Source organism: Ambystoma mexicanum, chromosome 9, assembly GCF_040938575.1.
Source record: "Ambystoma mexicanum isolate Mex_15411 chromosome 9, UKY_AmexF1_1, whole genome shotgun sequence".
Lineage (NCBI taxonomy): Eukaryota > Metazoa > Chordata > Amphibia > Caudata > Ambystomatidae > Ambystoma > Ambystoma mexicanum.
This window is the reverse complement of record NC_090931.1, coordinates 542327223-542340456: the sequence shown is the minus strand read 5'-3', so window position 1 is coordinate 542340456 and position 13234 is coordinate 542327223. Positions and strand designations below refer to the sequence as shown.

Sequence of the window (13234 nt, the reverse complement as noted above, 5' to 3'; positions counted from 1 at the left end):
CAGTCAAATGCCTTATATGCGTCTAGACAGGGTACAGCCCATTATCATTGCAAAACCTACATACATTCCATAATCAAAAAAAGACTCTTGCTATTAGTATTGTTTCTCTGGGGGATATTTCCTGCTTGGTCCTTGTGCCCGTGAAGATTTTTGCAAAATACTTGCTGCCCACATTAATCAACGCTAAAAGATGGTAAGAGCCATGGTCAAGTGGGACTTTTTCTGGCATAATTAGCACCTCTTGTAAAGTTTCAGGGAGAATATCCTTCTCTAAACCATCTCTACAGGGCAACAGTAGCTTCTGAGCCAGGTACTTCCCGTCCACGTTGTCTACCGCTCACTTAATTTCAGCCAATTGTAGAAGGGCTTCCAGCATACCTCTCAGCAGGCAATACTTGTAAGTCCACCTCATCTAACAGTTCCTCATCTTGTTTGGGTCAACTCTTGTCTGCTGTGAGTACAGTTTTTTTTAAAGAACCTCATAAACACATTGTTAATCACTCTAATTGTCGCAAATAGTGTTCCCGGGATGTCTTTTAAGCTGACTATTGTTCCGTTAACTTTCTCCCTAAGCTTATTTGTATCGTGAACAGCTCCCATTTGCATGGTCTTGGGTTCCCAAATCATTCAAGGGCTGTGGTTTGCCATCATTGAAAATGTGTAGAGTTGATGTTTTATAGCAAGGATGGGTTGATTTATAAATGAATGATGATTTCTACATTAACCTTTCGGTAAGCACTGTAGAAAACTATTTCTTTTAGATTGTTACCAGGCTGAACCTGTCCTCTGGAGAGGAAGAGGACAGCATCACCATGAACCAAGGGAGTAGCGGGCAGGGATACCCTTCTTCGTCACGCTTAATGTGACCGAGTGCCATGCTTCTTGAGTTCAGCTCCATCCCATTTAACTTAAACCTTCCCTTTAAGGTGGAGAGCTAAGCCCTGCATGGCCACATCCATTATGGAGTCGCCCCTGCATGACCATTGCCGTCCAAGTACAGGCCTGGAGTTTGTGTGATTGCAAGCCACGCCTTGAAATGCCCATCTTGGCTTGACCACACTTTGCGGGCTTATCTCAAAAAGGCTGTGGCTGTTCCCTCTCTCTTAACATGGCAGCAATACGTGTTCCCCTTTACTAAGGTGGCGCTCGAAATACACCTGGAGTTTGAATTTTACAAAGAGCCACTGTCATTGCAAAATAAATGAAATTATCTTGGTTTAAAAATAAAATAAGTTGCATAAACAAAAGCCGTACTGCTCTTCCGTTTACAAGAATATCCATAATATTTTGTGTACCCTTTCTCGCAACAGAAATATGAGGATACACCTTGCATGCAACCCTTTGCCAGCAGTGAAGAAATGATCCTGGAAACCAGCAAGACGTTGAATGTCCTGTACGTTCACAATGGCCGCTATGAACCCTATTTAATCCACTGGCTCTTTCCACTGCAAGTCACCTTGAAGCGAACACCATCAGCTGGTAAACACTTTCACGTCTCTGTTGTGCTCTCCAAAAGGTTGTTGCAGATTTGTTTAGATATAGTTTGTGCTTTATTTAGAAGCCTGAAATCTCTTAAAATATACTTTGTAACCGATACTTTAGATCAATTTCCAATCGGATACCATTGTAGAATCAGCAATTTTCATATAAATGTTGGGTACATTAAACAAAGACATTGACTTGTGGCTGCAACAAAAGCATTGTTGCTGTAACAACATATGGGGGAGGAGAAATGGTGGAAAATTAATGAAACAAAAGGAATGTTTTTTTCGTTAGCTACAGCCAGTTTGTATGGCTGGTTCACCGGTATCTCAGTGGGCTGAAAAGGGAGGGAAGAGTATGGCCCATAATGGAACAACTGAAATCAAGAGGAGATAATGACCCTTACGAACGCGGGCATTTGTTGCAGTTCTCATTAGAAAAACCTATCCAAACTCCTAAGGTCCACCACATCCCAGTGTGTCTCTATGCATGACACTTATTGTGGCTAATTTAGGGGCATAGGGCTTCAAATATGTTGACAATGAAAAGACATAATTTCCATGGCCGAAATTCTAGTTCTTATATGAAACCATCTGAAATAAGGATGCAGAAAGGTCGGCCTGTAAGTAGGCTTCCTCTTGCAGTAATTGTTTTGCCCTTAAAACATGTTTCTACTGGTCGAGCTGGTCCTCAGTCGATATGCAGGCCCATTCACTCACCCCCTATTGCTCTTTTGATGTTTTTTGTACCCTCTAAAATTGGGGAGGGGTGGACCACCTGTATCCCTCTTCCTTCCTCGTCTCCTCTCTCATACCACAGGATACTTAATGATGGGGAACAGGAGACGGGTGAGTATCAAGCATTGCAAGAGTGGGGGGCTGAAAAAAGCCCTGCTACTTTTCTCACCCAATGCAGTGTGCGTGATGCCATATGGTTTCATTCGCAACTCCCCCAACTTTTTGGGTAACATTACTGGCAGATGGCATTTTCACACGCACACAAAACAATAAAACTGCAGGACCATTACAGGTGCAAGAAACGCATCTATTACAGCTTTGTCCAGGATCTCTGGGACCAAATTAACGCAAACCTTCTAACTTATATTTGGATTGCATCAACAGAAGTGACTTCACTGAAAAGGGCATTGCAAGGAGCATCATCAGTCTGATACTTGGAGGCACCATGGAAGTGACTTTAGAATAAATTGCCATAAGTAAGCCAAGTGGCAAATAACTTTATGGTTTAACATACCTAAATTTTACTATAATTATATATGGAGCAACTCTATGGTAATTAGGCTTTTTTTGTTTGTAATAGCATGATATATTAACATAAGCTATGACGTAAATCATTTACGGAGCTGCAGATAAGACATAGTGTGATTTAAATGTTTTGCCCAGGATCACACACTGGGATGTGGACAATTTAAGCAACTGAATACATCTTCCCAAGTTTAGTTGATATAGATATTTATTAAGGTTTTCCTTTGCATTTCATGTGCTTAAATAATACTTTATAACAATGCCTTGGAAGCAAACTACATTATATAATAAACTAGCCTTTCATAATAAACTAACTTTACACTGTATATCTCATCATAGAAATATAGAAATCAGTAGTAGAACGAACCCCTTTTTCTCTCACGTTAAATTTTGACAGGTGGTCACGTCTCCTTTTGATAGGCTTTGATATAAACTTAATAGAACTTGATATCGAAAATGTTTGCTATCGATTTGATATCGAATGTATATTTAAAAAGGAAGTGTGTATAGTTTATATCTGTTTTGATATAAGTGACTATACATTTTATATAAAATCTATATAAAGATGGGAGCAGCGGGCAACGGTGTTGCTTGGTCGAGCGCTGAGAGCGAAGTGGGCTCTGAAGACGGGGTCCATGAATCTAGGGTTTTGCAGAGTGATACAGTGATGACACCACACAGGGTTTCCGCCCCACTGTGATAGGAAGCGGAACATGATATCAAGCAATTTCAATATCTTTTTAATATAAAAATGTATATACAAATTAATATACACATGAATATTTTTGTATATAACATATTGAAAACATATTTTTGGATAATAAACATTCATATACAAATCAATATAATGAATCATATTTTGTATATAGAAATGTATAAATTAATATTGTTTTGATATACAATGTTTATTTAAAATGTTTGTATAAAGTTGCTCCTCTCCAAAAAATTTGATACAAACATTTTTTATCTCAATTTTGATATAAAAATGTATATCAATTTTATATGAACTGGCTTTGATACAGAGTGTGACTAATGAAAGGCAGTTCACTTTATAAGTAAACTATGTTTCACAGACCCTGTACAAAAGTCAAACTATTGTTTTTATTAAATCTTCAACATCTTGTGCGTGGCTTATATGTGGCAATCTGCTGCTCTGTGAATTAACACTGCAGGTTTTATTTTATCTACGAAAAGGCCAGTGGAATCCCAGGAATGTGATGACGCACAGAGCAGCAATCCCGCCACATCAGCAGAAAACATAGACTGTCTGTATATTTAGCTCACTGGAATACAGGATGTCTTGTGCCAGCTTTGTAAATGCAACCCCAGGAAAATACACATGGACATTGTTTATCAACTAAACCCAGCTGATGGAATGATGACACAGGAAACATCTGTAGGATGAGGTTAATTTTAGATGTTTCCTGGGTCCAGTGCCACTCTCTAGTTTTGCAGAGTACTCATGAAATAGAATGCTGTGCTTTGTTGATTAGAAAAAGTGTTGCTCGCCCTCGGTAGCATCTGCAGGGCTGAGTTTATTTTTGGATTTACCTATAACACACATGCATGAAATAGAATGCTGTGCTTTGTTGACAAGACACCCATTTAGAAAAACTTAAATCTGTGCATTGTTGATAATGAAACAACAGTGAGCTTTAACTTTTTAAAAGGGTGCTTCCGACCATCAGTGGTTATAGCTTGTCTGGCTTGTGAATTCTGGCAGAGCCCTGGATTGATGACCCCCCTGCGGGAACCAGCTAATTGACATGGGACACTTGATTGCAACTCATGTGCTTTCAATGACGTGTTTATAACTGTACAGTTTGCTTAGACTGCTCCGTGGTTTTGCATGTCGGCTAGGATAATGCAGAGACTCTGGTAGCACCAGATTTGTTTTGTGTGTGTGTGTGTGTGTGTGTGTGTGTGTGATATCACATGGGCACAGAGCTTATGTTCCAGAACTGCTTTTGAAATTTTGACTACAGTGCTTGGGAACAAGTTGAAACTGTGTAGAGGGTTTATAAGTGTTTATAGCGTGGCTACACTATCAATCAGACACTTCAACATTAATGCTTGGAAATATGTGCTTTTTAAAGATGTTTTAAAAAATGTACAGTTTGCTTCGAATGCTCTGTAGGTTTGAATGTCAGTCAGGATAACGCAGAGGCGCTGGTAGTGCTGGATTCTATGTGTGTGTGTGTGTGTGTATGTGTGTGTGATATCAATCAGACACTTTAATTTTAAAGCTTGTAAAGTGTGAGGGCGAGACAACAAAATCAGTGATCCAGTATTCAGAACCTGGAATTTCACTGAGTCTCTGACGGCGCAAAAATGTTCATATTCTGCAAAGAATGTTTTACTAGTTTATTTATTTCTTTTTAATGGGCTCACCACCGCCCTTATAGCCATTGCGAGAAACCTGAAGTTGTTTCACCCGCTGGTACCCAGGGATCTGTTGTGGAGGTGGCCAGGACACGGCCCTCGCTACTGGATCCAGTTCCTGGGGGTGGACCAGTGGGGAAGGATCACCTGGGCGAGGGGTCTTCTGGGAGTGGAAGTGGGCCACCAAGGGTTGAGACGTGGTATCCCTTTCCCTGTAACACTTTTTCCGCATTCTACCCTGTATGATATTTAGAAGCTCTACCCCCGCCCCCTTTTCCCACACAGAAGATTTTCTTACACAGTAACAGACCACGGACTAACACCTGCCATGTCCCAATACACAGGTCAAGCAGAGTCAAGCAATTGACAATAATCATGCACACCTGACGGCCCTTTACCTTCCCCACAGGGATAAAGAGCAGAGCACGAAAGCACACTTTGAGCAAGGCCGAATGCACAAGGAGACCGCTACAACAAACCGGCAGTTCAAACAGAGAAGAAAGTTGGTAAGACCTGGAAGGACGACGAAACCCGTGCCATCATTCCATTAGCTGGGTTTAGTTGAAAAATAATGTCCATGTGTATTTTCCTGGGGTTGTATTTACACAACTGGCACAAGATATTCTTTATTCTGGTGAGCTAAATATAAAGATGGTCTATGTTTTCTGCTGATGTATCTAGAATGCTGCTCTGTGAGTCACCACATTCCTGAGATTCCCAGGCCTTGTTGTAGATTAAAAAAACTTTTGTACGGGGTCTGTGAAACTCAGTTTACTTATAAAGTGAACTGCCTTTCATTATTCACATTCTGTATCAGAGCCAGTTCATATAACATTGATATACATATGTATATCAAAATTGATATCAAACATTTGTTATACCACATTTTTTGGGGGACAACTTTATATAATTCTTTTTTCAAAAAGTATATAAAAATAGACATTTTTATATACATTTCTATATATAAACATGATTTATATTTTTTATATATATTTTTATATCAAACATGTTTGTTATATTTTTAATATCACTTTTTATATAAAAAAAACTGCTGTAAATTATACACACTTCCTATAAAAATGTACATTTGATATAAAATCGATAGCAAACATTTTTTATATAATTTTTATATCAAATGTATGTTAAGCTTTACTCCTAAGTCCTGTACCCTTTCCTCCATACTTGTGGGACATTCCGTCCTTCCGGATGGGACCGGAGCACTTTTGTCAAAAACCATCAAAAATTGAATTTTTGTCCTTTTATTTTTACACGGGGTACCACACATGGCTGTAACCCCGCCTTCCTGAGCTGTGCCCAGCACATCGCCCTTCAGTCCTTTTCTCTGCCCGGTCGGGGCTGGACGCACTGGCATCACTGCAAATTTTTATTTTTATTCCCTTTGTCCTTCCTTCCTGCTCCGGTTCCTCGGTCACCTAGTACTCCGTCTATGCCGGAGCGTGTGGGATTCGTGTCCTGGTCATGCGAACGTCGTTTCGCAAGGGTGAATCCCCACTCTTTGTGGATTGTCTAGGCCCGGAGCATCTCTGAGATTTGTGCTTCTTCTGTGGCTCCTTCTTCGTCCGGGCACTCCAACTTCGTCTTCTTCGTGGGAGGAATTGATTCAGCATGTTTCTCCAACTCATTTCCAGCTTTCATAAGAAACGCCATGTAATTTCTTTACTTTTCAGGGCGCCCCGGCCAGGGGACTCCTTCCCGGGGTCGTCTTGGTCGTGTAGCTCTGTCACCAGAGGTTTCCCTGAGGTGCCCCAGGGGCCTAATAGGCGTACTGGAGTGTTCTCCAAGGGTTCCTACGGCAGACCTGCCAGTACCGGACATCGTTCTGAGGTTCACCATTTGGGCGGTAAGGTTAAGCCCAGCTCGTCTGTGGCACTGGATACCAGGGTTCACCCTGAGGTCTCCTCTTTTGCAGCTTTTTGTACCGAGTCACGGCTCAAGGCCCCTCTTGAGGGAGCTTTTCGTACCGGGTTTAAACCTGAGGTTCCTCTTGTTGAGGCTAAGGTCTGCACCGACAGATCCCACGCTCAGGATCGTGGTGGTACGGTTATACCGGTTCTGTCGAGCGAGCAAAGAGGGCGGTCATGGACCATTATTCCTCTTCTAACGGCTCTGCCGAGGTTCCTCTATTGGATGCTAAGTTTGGGGCTGGTTCTAAAATAACCAGTAAACATCCGAGTCCACTCAGTACCGGCTCGGCCAAGGATCCTTGCAAGGCTAAAGTGTTACTTAAGTCTCCTGAGGAGACAATTGCCTCATCTCCACATGTGACGCAGTTCTATTCGGATGTGGACAAAATGGTGGCCCAACTGCGAGGAAATGCTGCGATTTCCCAACCCCCTTTTCCACCAGCTGGCCTCATTTCCCAGCACCTGCAACCTCTCCCTTTGCATCTGCCTATTAGTTTGAGGTTTTTATTCTTTTTTTTTTTTATATGTGGGAACCTGTCCCTTCTTCCATTGCTGGCTTCTGGTGTCAGATTGGGGCATAAAATTGTCTCGGGCACCAATTAAAAAGTGACACACAAATGGCAATTCATTCCTTTTGGGACAGACAGTTTGAAAATTACCCATGGGGGAGTTTTTTGATAAAATGTGGTGCACATTGTGCAATTTAAATAATATTTATTCAGCAACAATGGTCAAAACGACTAGCCGCATAGTGAAGTAACTTATCAAACTTGCCCACATTGGCCCAAAAAGTTTCCCACTTTGACTAAAAAAACTGGCCGAAACTAGCATTTTGCCTTTTTGATTCGGGCATCGCCCTATAGGCCAGTCCGAGCCTGCTGGCTTCCTCTTCACTTCCCACGGTCCTCTTTACATTCTTCTTCTTCTTCCACTGAGTGTTCTTCCACCAAATAGTCTGTATCACATTCTTACAGTGTAAAAGCCTCCAGCAGTAAGGTGTGGCTTTTGCGGCACTCTTCTTGCTCTGCTGCTGTGACAAACTGCTTACTCTTTTTAAATGATATCTTCCTCCTTCTCCACAGTCCTTTTATGTTGTCAACTTGCAATGGACATGGCAGCTTATTTTTAAATAGGATTGTTTAACTTCAATTTTATTTAACATCGAAGTAAAGAATGCAAATGAGATTACATTGCAGGGCACATTGTCAACTGTGCATACGGCCCACCATCTGGCCGAAAGTAAGAGTGACAGGGCACTGAAACAGACCCCAATCCAGCCAGTCAGGCATCGTCAGTCTTACCCTGTACAATCAGAAGTACTATAGAGAGAGCGGAAGGAAGGCCCTCAGAGAGTAAAGCCCTAGACCCTACCAGAGCGTGTCTCTAACGCAGACCCAAGATGGTAGGCGGACCACCCCCTCACTATTCATGAACCCCCTCAGAGAGCAGATGGTTTATAATTACCATACCCCAAGTAGACCGTATACTCATGATTGCATCTCCCAGGAGTCACCATGTTCAGAGTTCCAAAACCCAAAGGGGTTCCAGGAATGCCTACCAGGGATCCAGAGAAAGATAAGCTATGGGGGAACCATAGTGCACTCACAGAGAACCCTTAGACAAGAGGTGCAGATTCTTAAATGGACAAGCTGAACTCTATTACCCCCACCCTGAGCAGCAGAGCTTTTGAGGGAGAAGTTGTCTCTCTCCGTTGCAGCTGCAGCACCTAATGACAGAAATGCTTCCCTTCGCTTCCTAAAGTAAAATTGTTTTTCCCAGCTGGGGAACTTTATAGAGGCTTTACTGTTCCTTGTGGCGGCCTTCCAAACACCAGAGAACCGCAACAAGATCAGATTTGCAGAGGGAGACCTAGCATGCAGGGGACGAGCAGAGCAGCAAACAAACACCAGCTCCTGCACTGCAAACAAAGGAAAAGAAATCCAAAGAAATCTAAAATGTTGGCAAGCCTTTTAAAGACATCCTTCCCCTGGCCTGGACTATGAAACCACAAATCCAATCAGATGTGTCTTCCAGGACAACTTGTGGAACAATGCTTGATGATTAACCATTTATCCAATCAGTTCCAAAGTTTGCCTCAGGCAATGGGACGGCAGTGTGGGCTTTAGACGGAGGCTAGGATCTGCAGATCGTATCTCTTGGCTGGCCTCTGAGGAGAGGAGTTTGCTGATGAACCGGTAGAGCATCAGGGAAAGAAAGACTCATCATCACCAGCAAAGAGGGCAAACAGTAGTAAAGCAGAGAGCACCTTTATTCTGTGGGGATATAGCCCAGTGATCGGAAGAGCTCTTTTGATTACCCAAAAGAGGCGATAAACACCAGTGAGAAGATTTCCTAGAAGCAGCATTGCACAAAAATGAGGGGGAGAGCCTCTTTAAATGTCCTGAAATGTGGTGTGCAGCAAAGAGGGAGAGGCCGCATGGATTCTTCGATGGGGCTGAGCACTAAAAAGGCGGAAATCCCCTTTAGATTTCCAGAAGAGGGGCATGTGAACCAGAGTGTGGAAGAGAGCCTCCAACTCAAGAAAAGATAAGATGTGAACACCACTGAGGGAGACAACCCTATTGATTCCAGGAAGGGGTAGTGAGCACCAGAAGGGGTAGCCTTATGGCCCTGAAAAAGGGGAGTAAATGACAGAGTGAGGGAGAGCTGCAATAATGGGATGCCTTTTAGATACTAGACATGGGGAGGAACACCAAAATCCTGATAGAGATGGAAAAGGAATGAGCATCAGAAGAAACTAAGCAGGAGTCCTGCTTAGTGGTACTTTGTGGTACACCTTTCATTGTCCCTTAATATACAAACTTTGATCCCAAGCGTTAAGCGTTTGCAAAGGACTTTGAGGTTACAGCCATCCTAAGCCAATACCTGCATACCAACTTTGCTTAATAAAAACTCTTGAACCTTATTTTAGTGTCAGTACTGTGCATTCCCTCCACCTCACAGCTGATTAGGTTATTTTAAGACACTTGCTCTTGAGTCAGATAGGTAATAGGTCTCCTGCTTGGATTTCCTCCCTTCTTCATTGCTCCTCTTGACAAAATGCTAAACTTTGCGAACTGCTCTCACGTTCTGCAAATTCCTACTATCGGTTTTAACATCAGTACACAGACTCTTTCCCCTCCCCTGGCACCCACAATCTGCCTGCCTCCATCTCCAGTTACTTTCCTTCTCACATCCTTTAATACAGCATCCTCCACAATCTGCTTGTCCATCTGGTGCACTAGGGCAGAGTCCTATGTTTGAGGCAGGGACTGGGGTGGCCCTAGAGGCCACTGGTACTTCCTCTGTAATGCATCCCTGAAGGAGGTATATGGTGGATCTCTCAGGAGCTGTGAGCTTCTTTAATGGTGGTGCTGCCTTGACTCTTCCCTTTATTTGGGTCCAGTTTGGCTGTCCCCTGTACTCAGCAGGTTAGTGTTTGTGGAATAAAGTTCTTGTATTGGACTGGAAGATTGACAAATGGGGTTCTCTCTGTGAGAGAGCAACTCTGATGGTGTAGTCCTTATTTGTTTGATCCTTCAAAATGGCCTGGGAAACTTGGCCTTAGAATATGTCCTTATGAGCACTTCCTGGCTTCGAAGACCCGATCAAACCACTTTCGTGTGCTCGTGATGATGGCAGGGAGGTCACTTCTTCAGACCTGATGAACCCACCATTTTCCTACTACCACTGCACTTAATGGCATCTACATGTAAATCCTGTAAATCAATATCCCACACACATATATATATATATATATATATATATATATATCTCCCTCTCCTTCTATTTCTCTGTACATTATGTTGCCTGTGATGGGTTGGGTCCCACTTGCAATGTATGAGGTAGGACATGTGTCCCCCACCCTCGACAGAATACCTATAAACTAAATTGTATGCTTGCAAAGCGCGAGTTGTTGTTCCTGCTGCGATGTCCCATTTTGTTTATGTGAGGAGTGGTAAAGCGAGCCAGACGCTTTCTACTTTAAAACAGGCCCCATCAGGTGTGAGAAACCTGAAGGTGTCTCACCAGCTAGTTCCCAGGGATTGTCATCCAGGTGGCCAGGACACGGCCATCGCCCTTGGATCCAGTTCCTGGCCGTGGACCAGTGCTGAAGGATCACCTGGATGAGAGGTCTTCGGGGAGCGGAAGTGGGACACCGAAGGGTGAGGCGCGGTATCCGCTTCCGTTATAACACTTCTTCCCCATCCTAACAGGTAGGATACCTAGGAAATCAACCCCCCCCCCCTTTTCCGACATGAACACTTTATCACTGACAGCCCACCGTGAGCGACAACAGACTAACACCAGAGCTGTATACCTGACTTGTCCCAACACCATGGTCAGGCAAGATCAGACCGATTACGGATCATTACACAGACCTGATTTCCATTAGACTTCCCCACATGGATAAAAGCCAGAGCATGCAAGCACAAAATTTGAGCGAGGCAAAACACATGAGGAGACAGCAGTTCCAAGATGGTAGTTTTATTACAATGAGAAAGACGGTGAGACCAGAGAGGGACGCAAGAAGGAACAAACCCTTGAATTCTAAAGACTGTTACTTTTGTGAACCTTGGAAAGTAAGAAACTGAAGACCAAGAACAAAGGCTGATCAAACCTGTACAATGTGTCAGAGGTTCCCGGGGCTCTCGCGCGTTGATAACCCAGTCGGGGAGGAGCGATTGCTGCTGTTTTACTGTCTTTGGCTCCTACAACAAAGCGGCGTCAGAAAAGACAGCACAGCCAGTGAGTCAGAGAGACTGATATCTAACCAGCTTGTGTTTGGAACAAAGGTTGCAAGCAGCAACTTTGTATAAAGAGAACTGTGTGACGGGTGTTTGCGATGAGCGACGCAAATATAATTGAAAGTGATCAAGACTGATTGAACTTTTGGACGGTCAGGCAAAGATACCACATACAGAGTGTTGCAGCGCCACGTGGGTGCTCATTGGGTATACAACTGATGCTTTATGTTAAAAAGGAAGACGGAGTTCGAAGTGGTCAAAAGTCTTCCATCTTGTAAAGTGCATCGACATTGCTCCAAGCCCGGCAGAGGGAGACTAATAGATGTGAAAAGGATCTGAGCCTGGCTGAGGGGGATCCAGGGTGAACCGTTTGTCACCCAAGAAAGGATTCTATGGTATTGCTGTGGAAGGCATTTGAACCCGAAAGAGGGAGATCCAGGGTGAACACCCTACCAGTGGTTACTTATTGAAGAAAAAGTACATTTGTTTTGCACAGCAGGTCCTTTGAGTAAAGAGACTTGCAAGAGTTAAGGAGGCCTGGACACTGAAGGCCCGGACTTGTGGAAAATTGAACTTTATCTTCGTGCCACAGAGGCCAGAGTGTGTGCTTGCTCAAGTACCTCGCCTTGCCCCATGCTGAAAACGTGGGGAAGGGAGGCCAATGGCCAGAGCATCCTTACATATCATTTGTGAACATTTTTCTTTTTCATGAACATTACCCCACATTATTTGTAAATTTGTGGTAAGGACTGGCAGTAGTTATTTCTTTTAGTATAGGCCCTTTTTTACCTTACTTTACCTTATTTGTAAGGCGCAACAAGTGGCCTGGGGGCATACAGGCGCCGACAGAGAGATAAAAACAGAAGAAATGGCAAGGAGGCCTAAATCTGGGCGTTATCTGAAAAGATATGTCTTAAGCTGTTTCCTAAAACACTCCAAGACAGTTTTTAGCTCGAAAGGAAAAGCGTTCCATTTAATGTGTGCAGTAACCCAGAATACCCCGCTTTTTACCAGTTCAAGCTAAACTTTCAGTATTTGCAGCATTTTTGCGTTATTAGAACAGAGAGACCGAACTTAAGATTTATTTTCTATTCTGCAAACTATATAAGCAGGGTAAAGCCCAGCCAAGGATTTGTAAGTAATGGTAAGTAATCTGAAGTAAATCCTGGCGGCAATGGAGAGTCAGTGAAGACTTCTGCGCACCTCGGATACATGCGCATATTCCCGCATTCCCATAATTGCTCTGATAGTACTATTTTGTACTACTTGGAGTTTACAAAGTTCTCTTTTTCCTACTCCCGCCAAAAGGGAGCTACAGTAATCAATTTTTGATGAAATTATGGCTCAAGCTATCGTTTAGAAAACAACAGGGAAAGCTTATACAGCTAAGGTGCATGGTACACCGTGTTCATCCTTTAACCGTTAACAAGGTAAC

General features: G+C 43.1%; 1 protein-coding gene across 1 annotated transcript in view; it reads left to right on the top strand.

Moving 5' to 3' along the window:
* Positions 1-13234, top strand: part of LOC138488252 (uncharacterized) — a 2582589-nt gene that overhangs the window by 713050 nt on the left and 1856305 nt on the right. The window contains exon 9 of the mRNA XM_069615092.1: positions 1311-1479. Coding sequence (XP_069471193.1) covers positions 1311-1479 — 169 coding nt within the window. The remainder of the gene's footprint in view (positions 1-1310; positions 1480-13234) is intronic.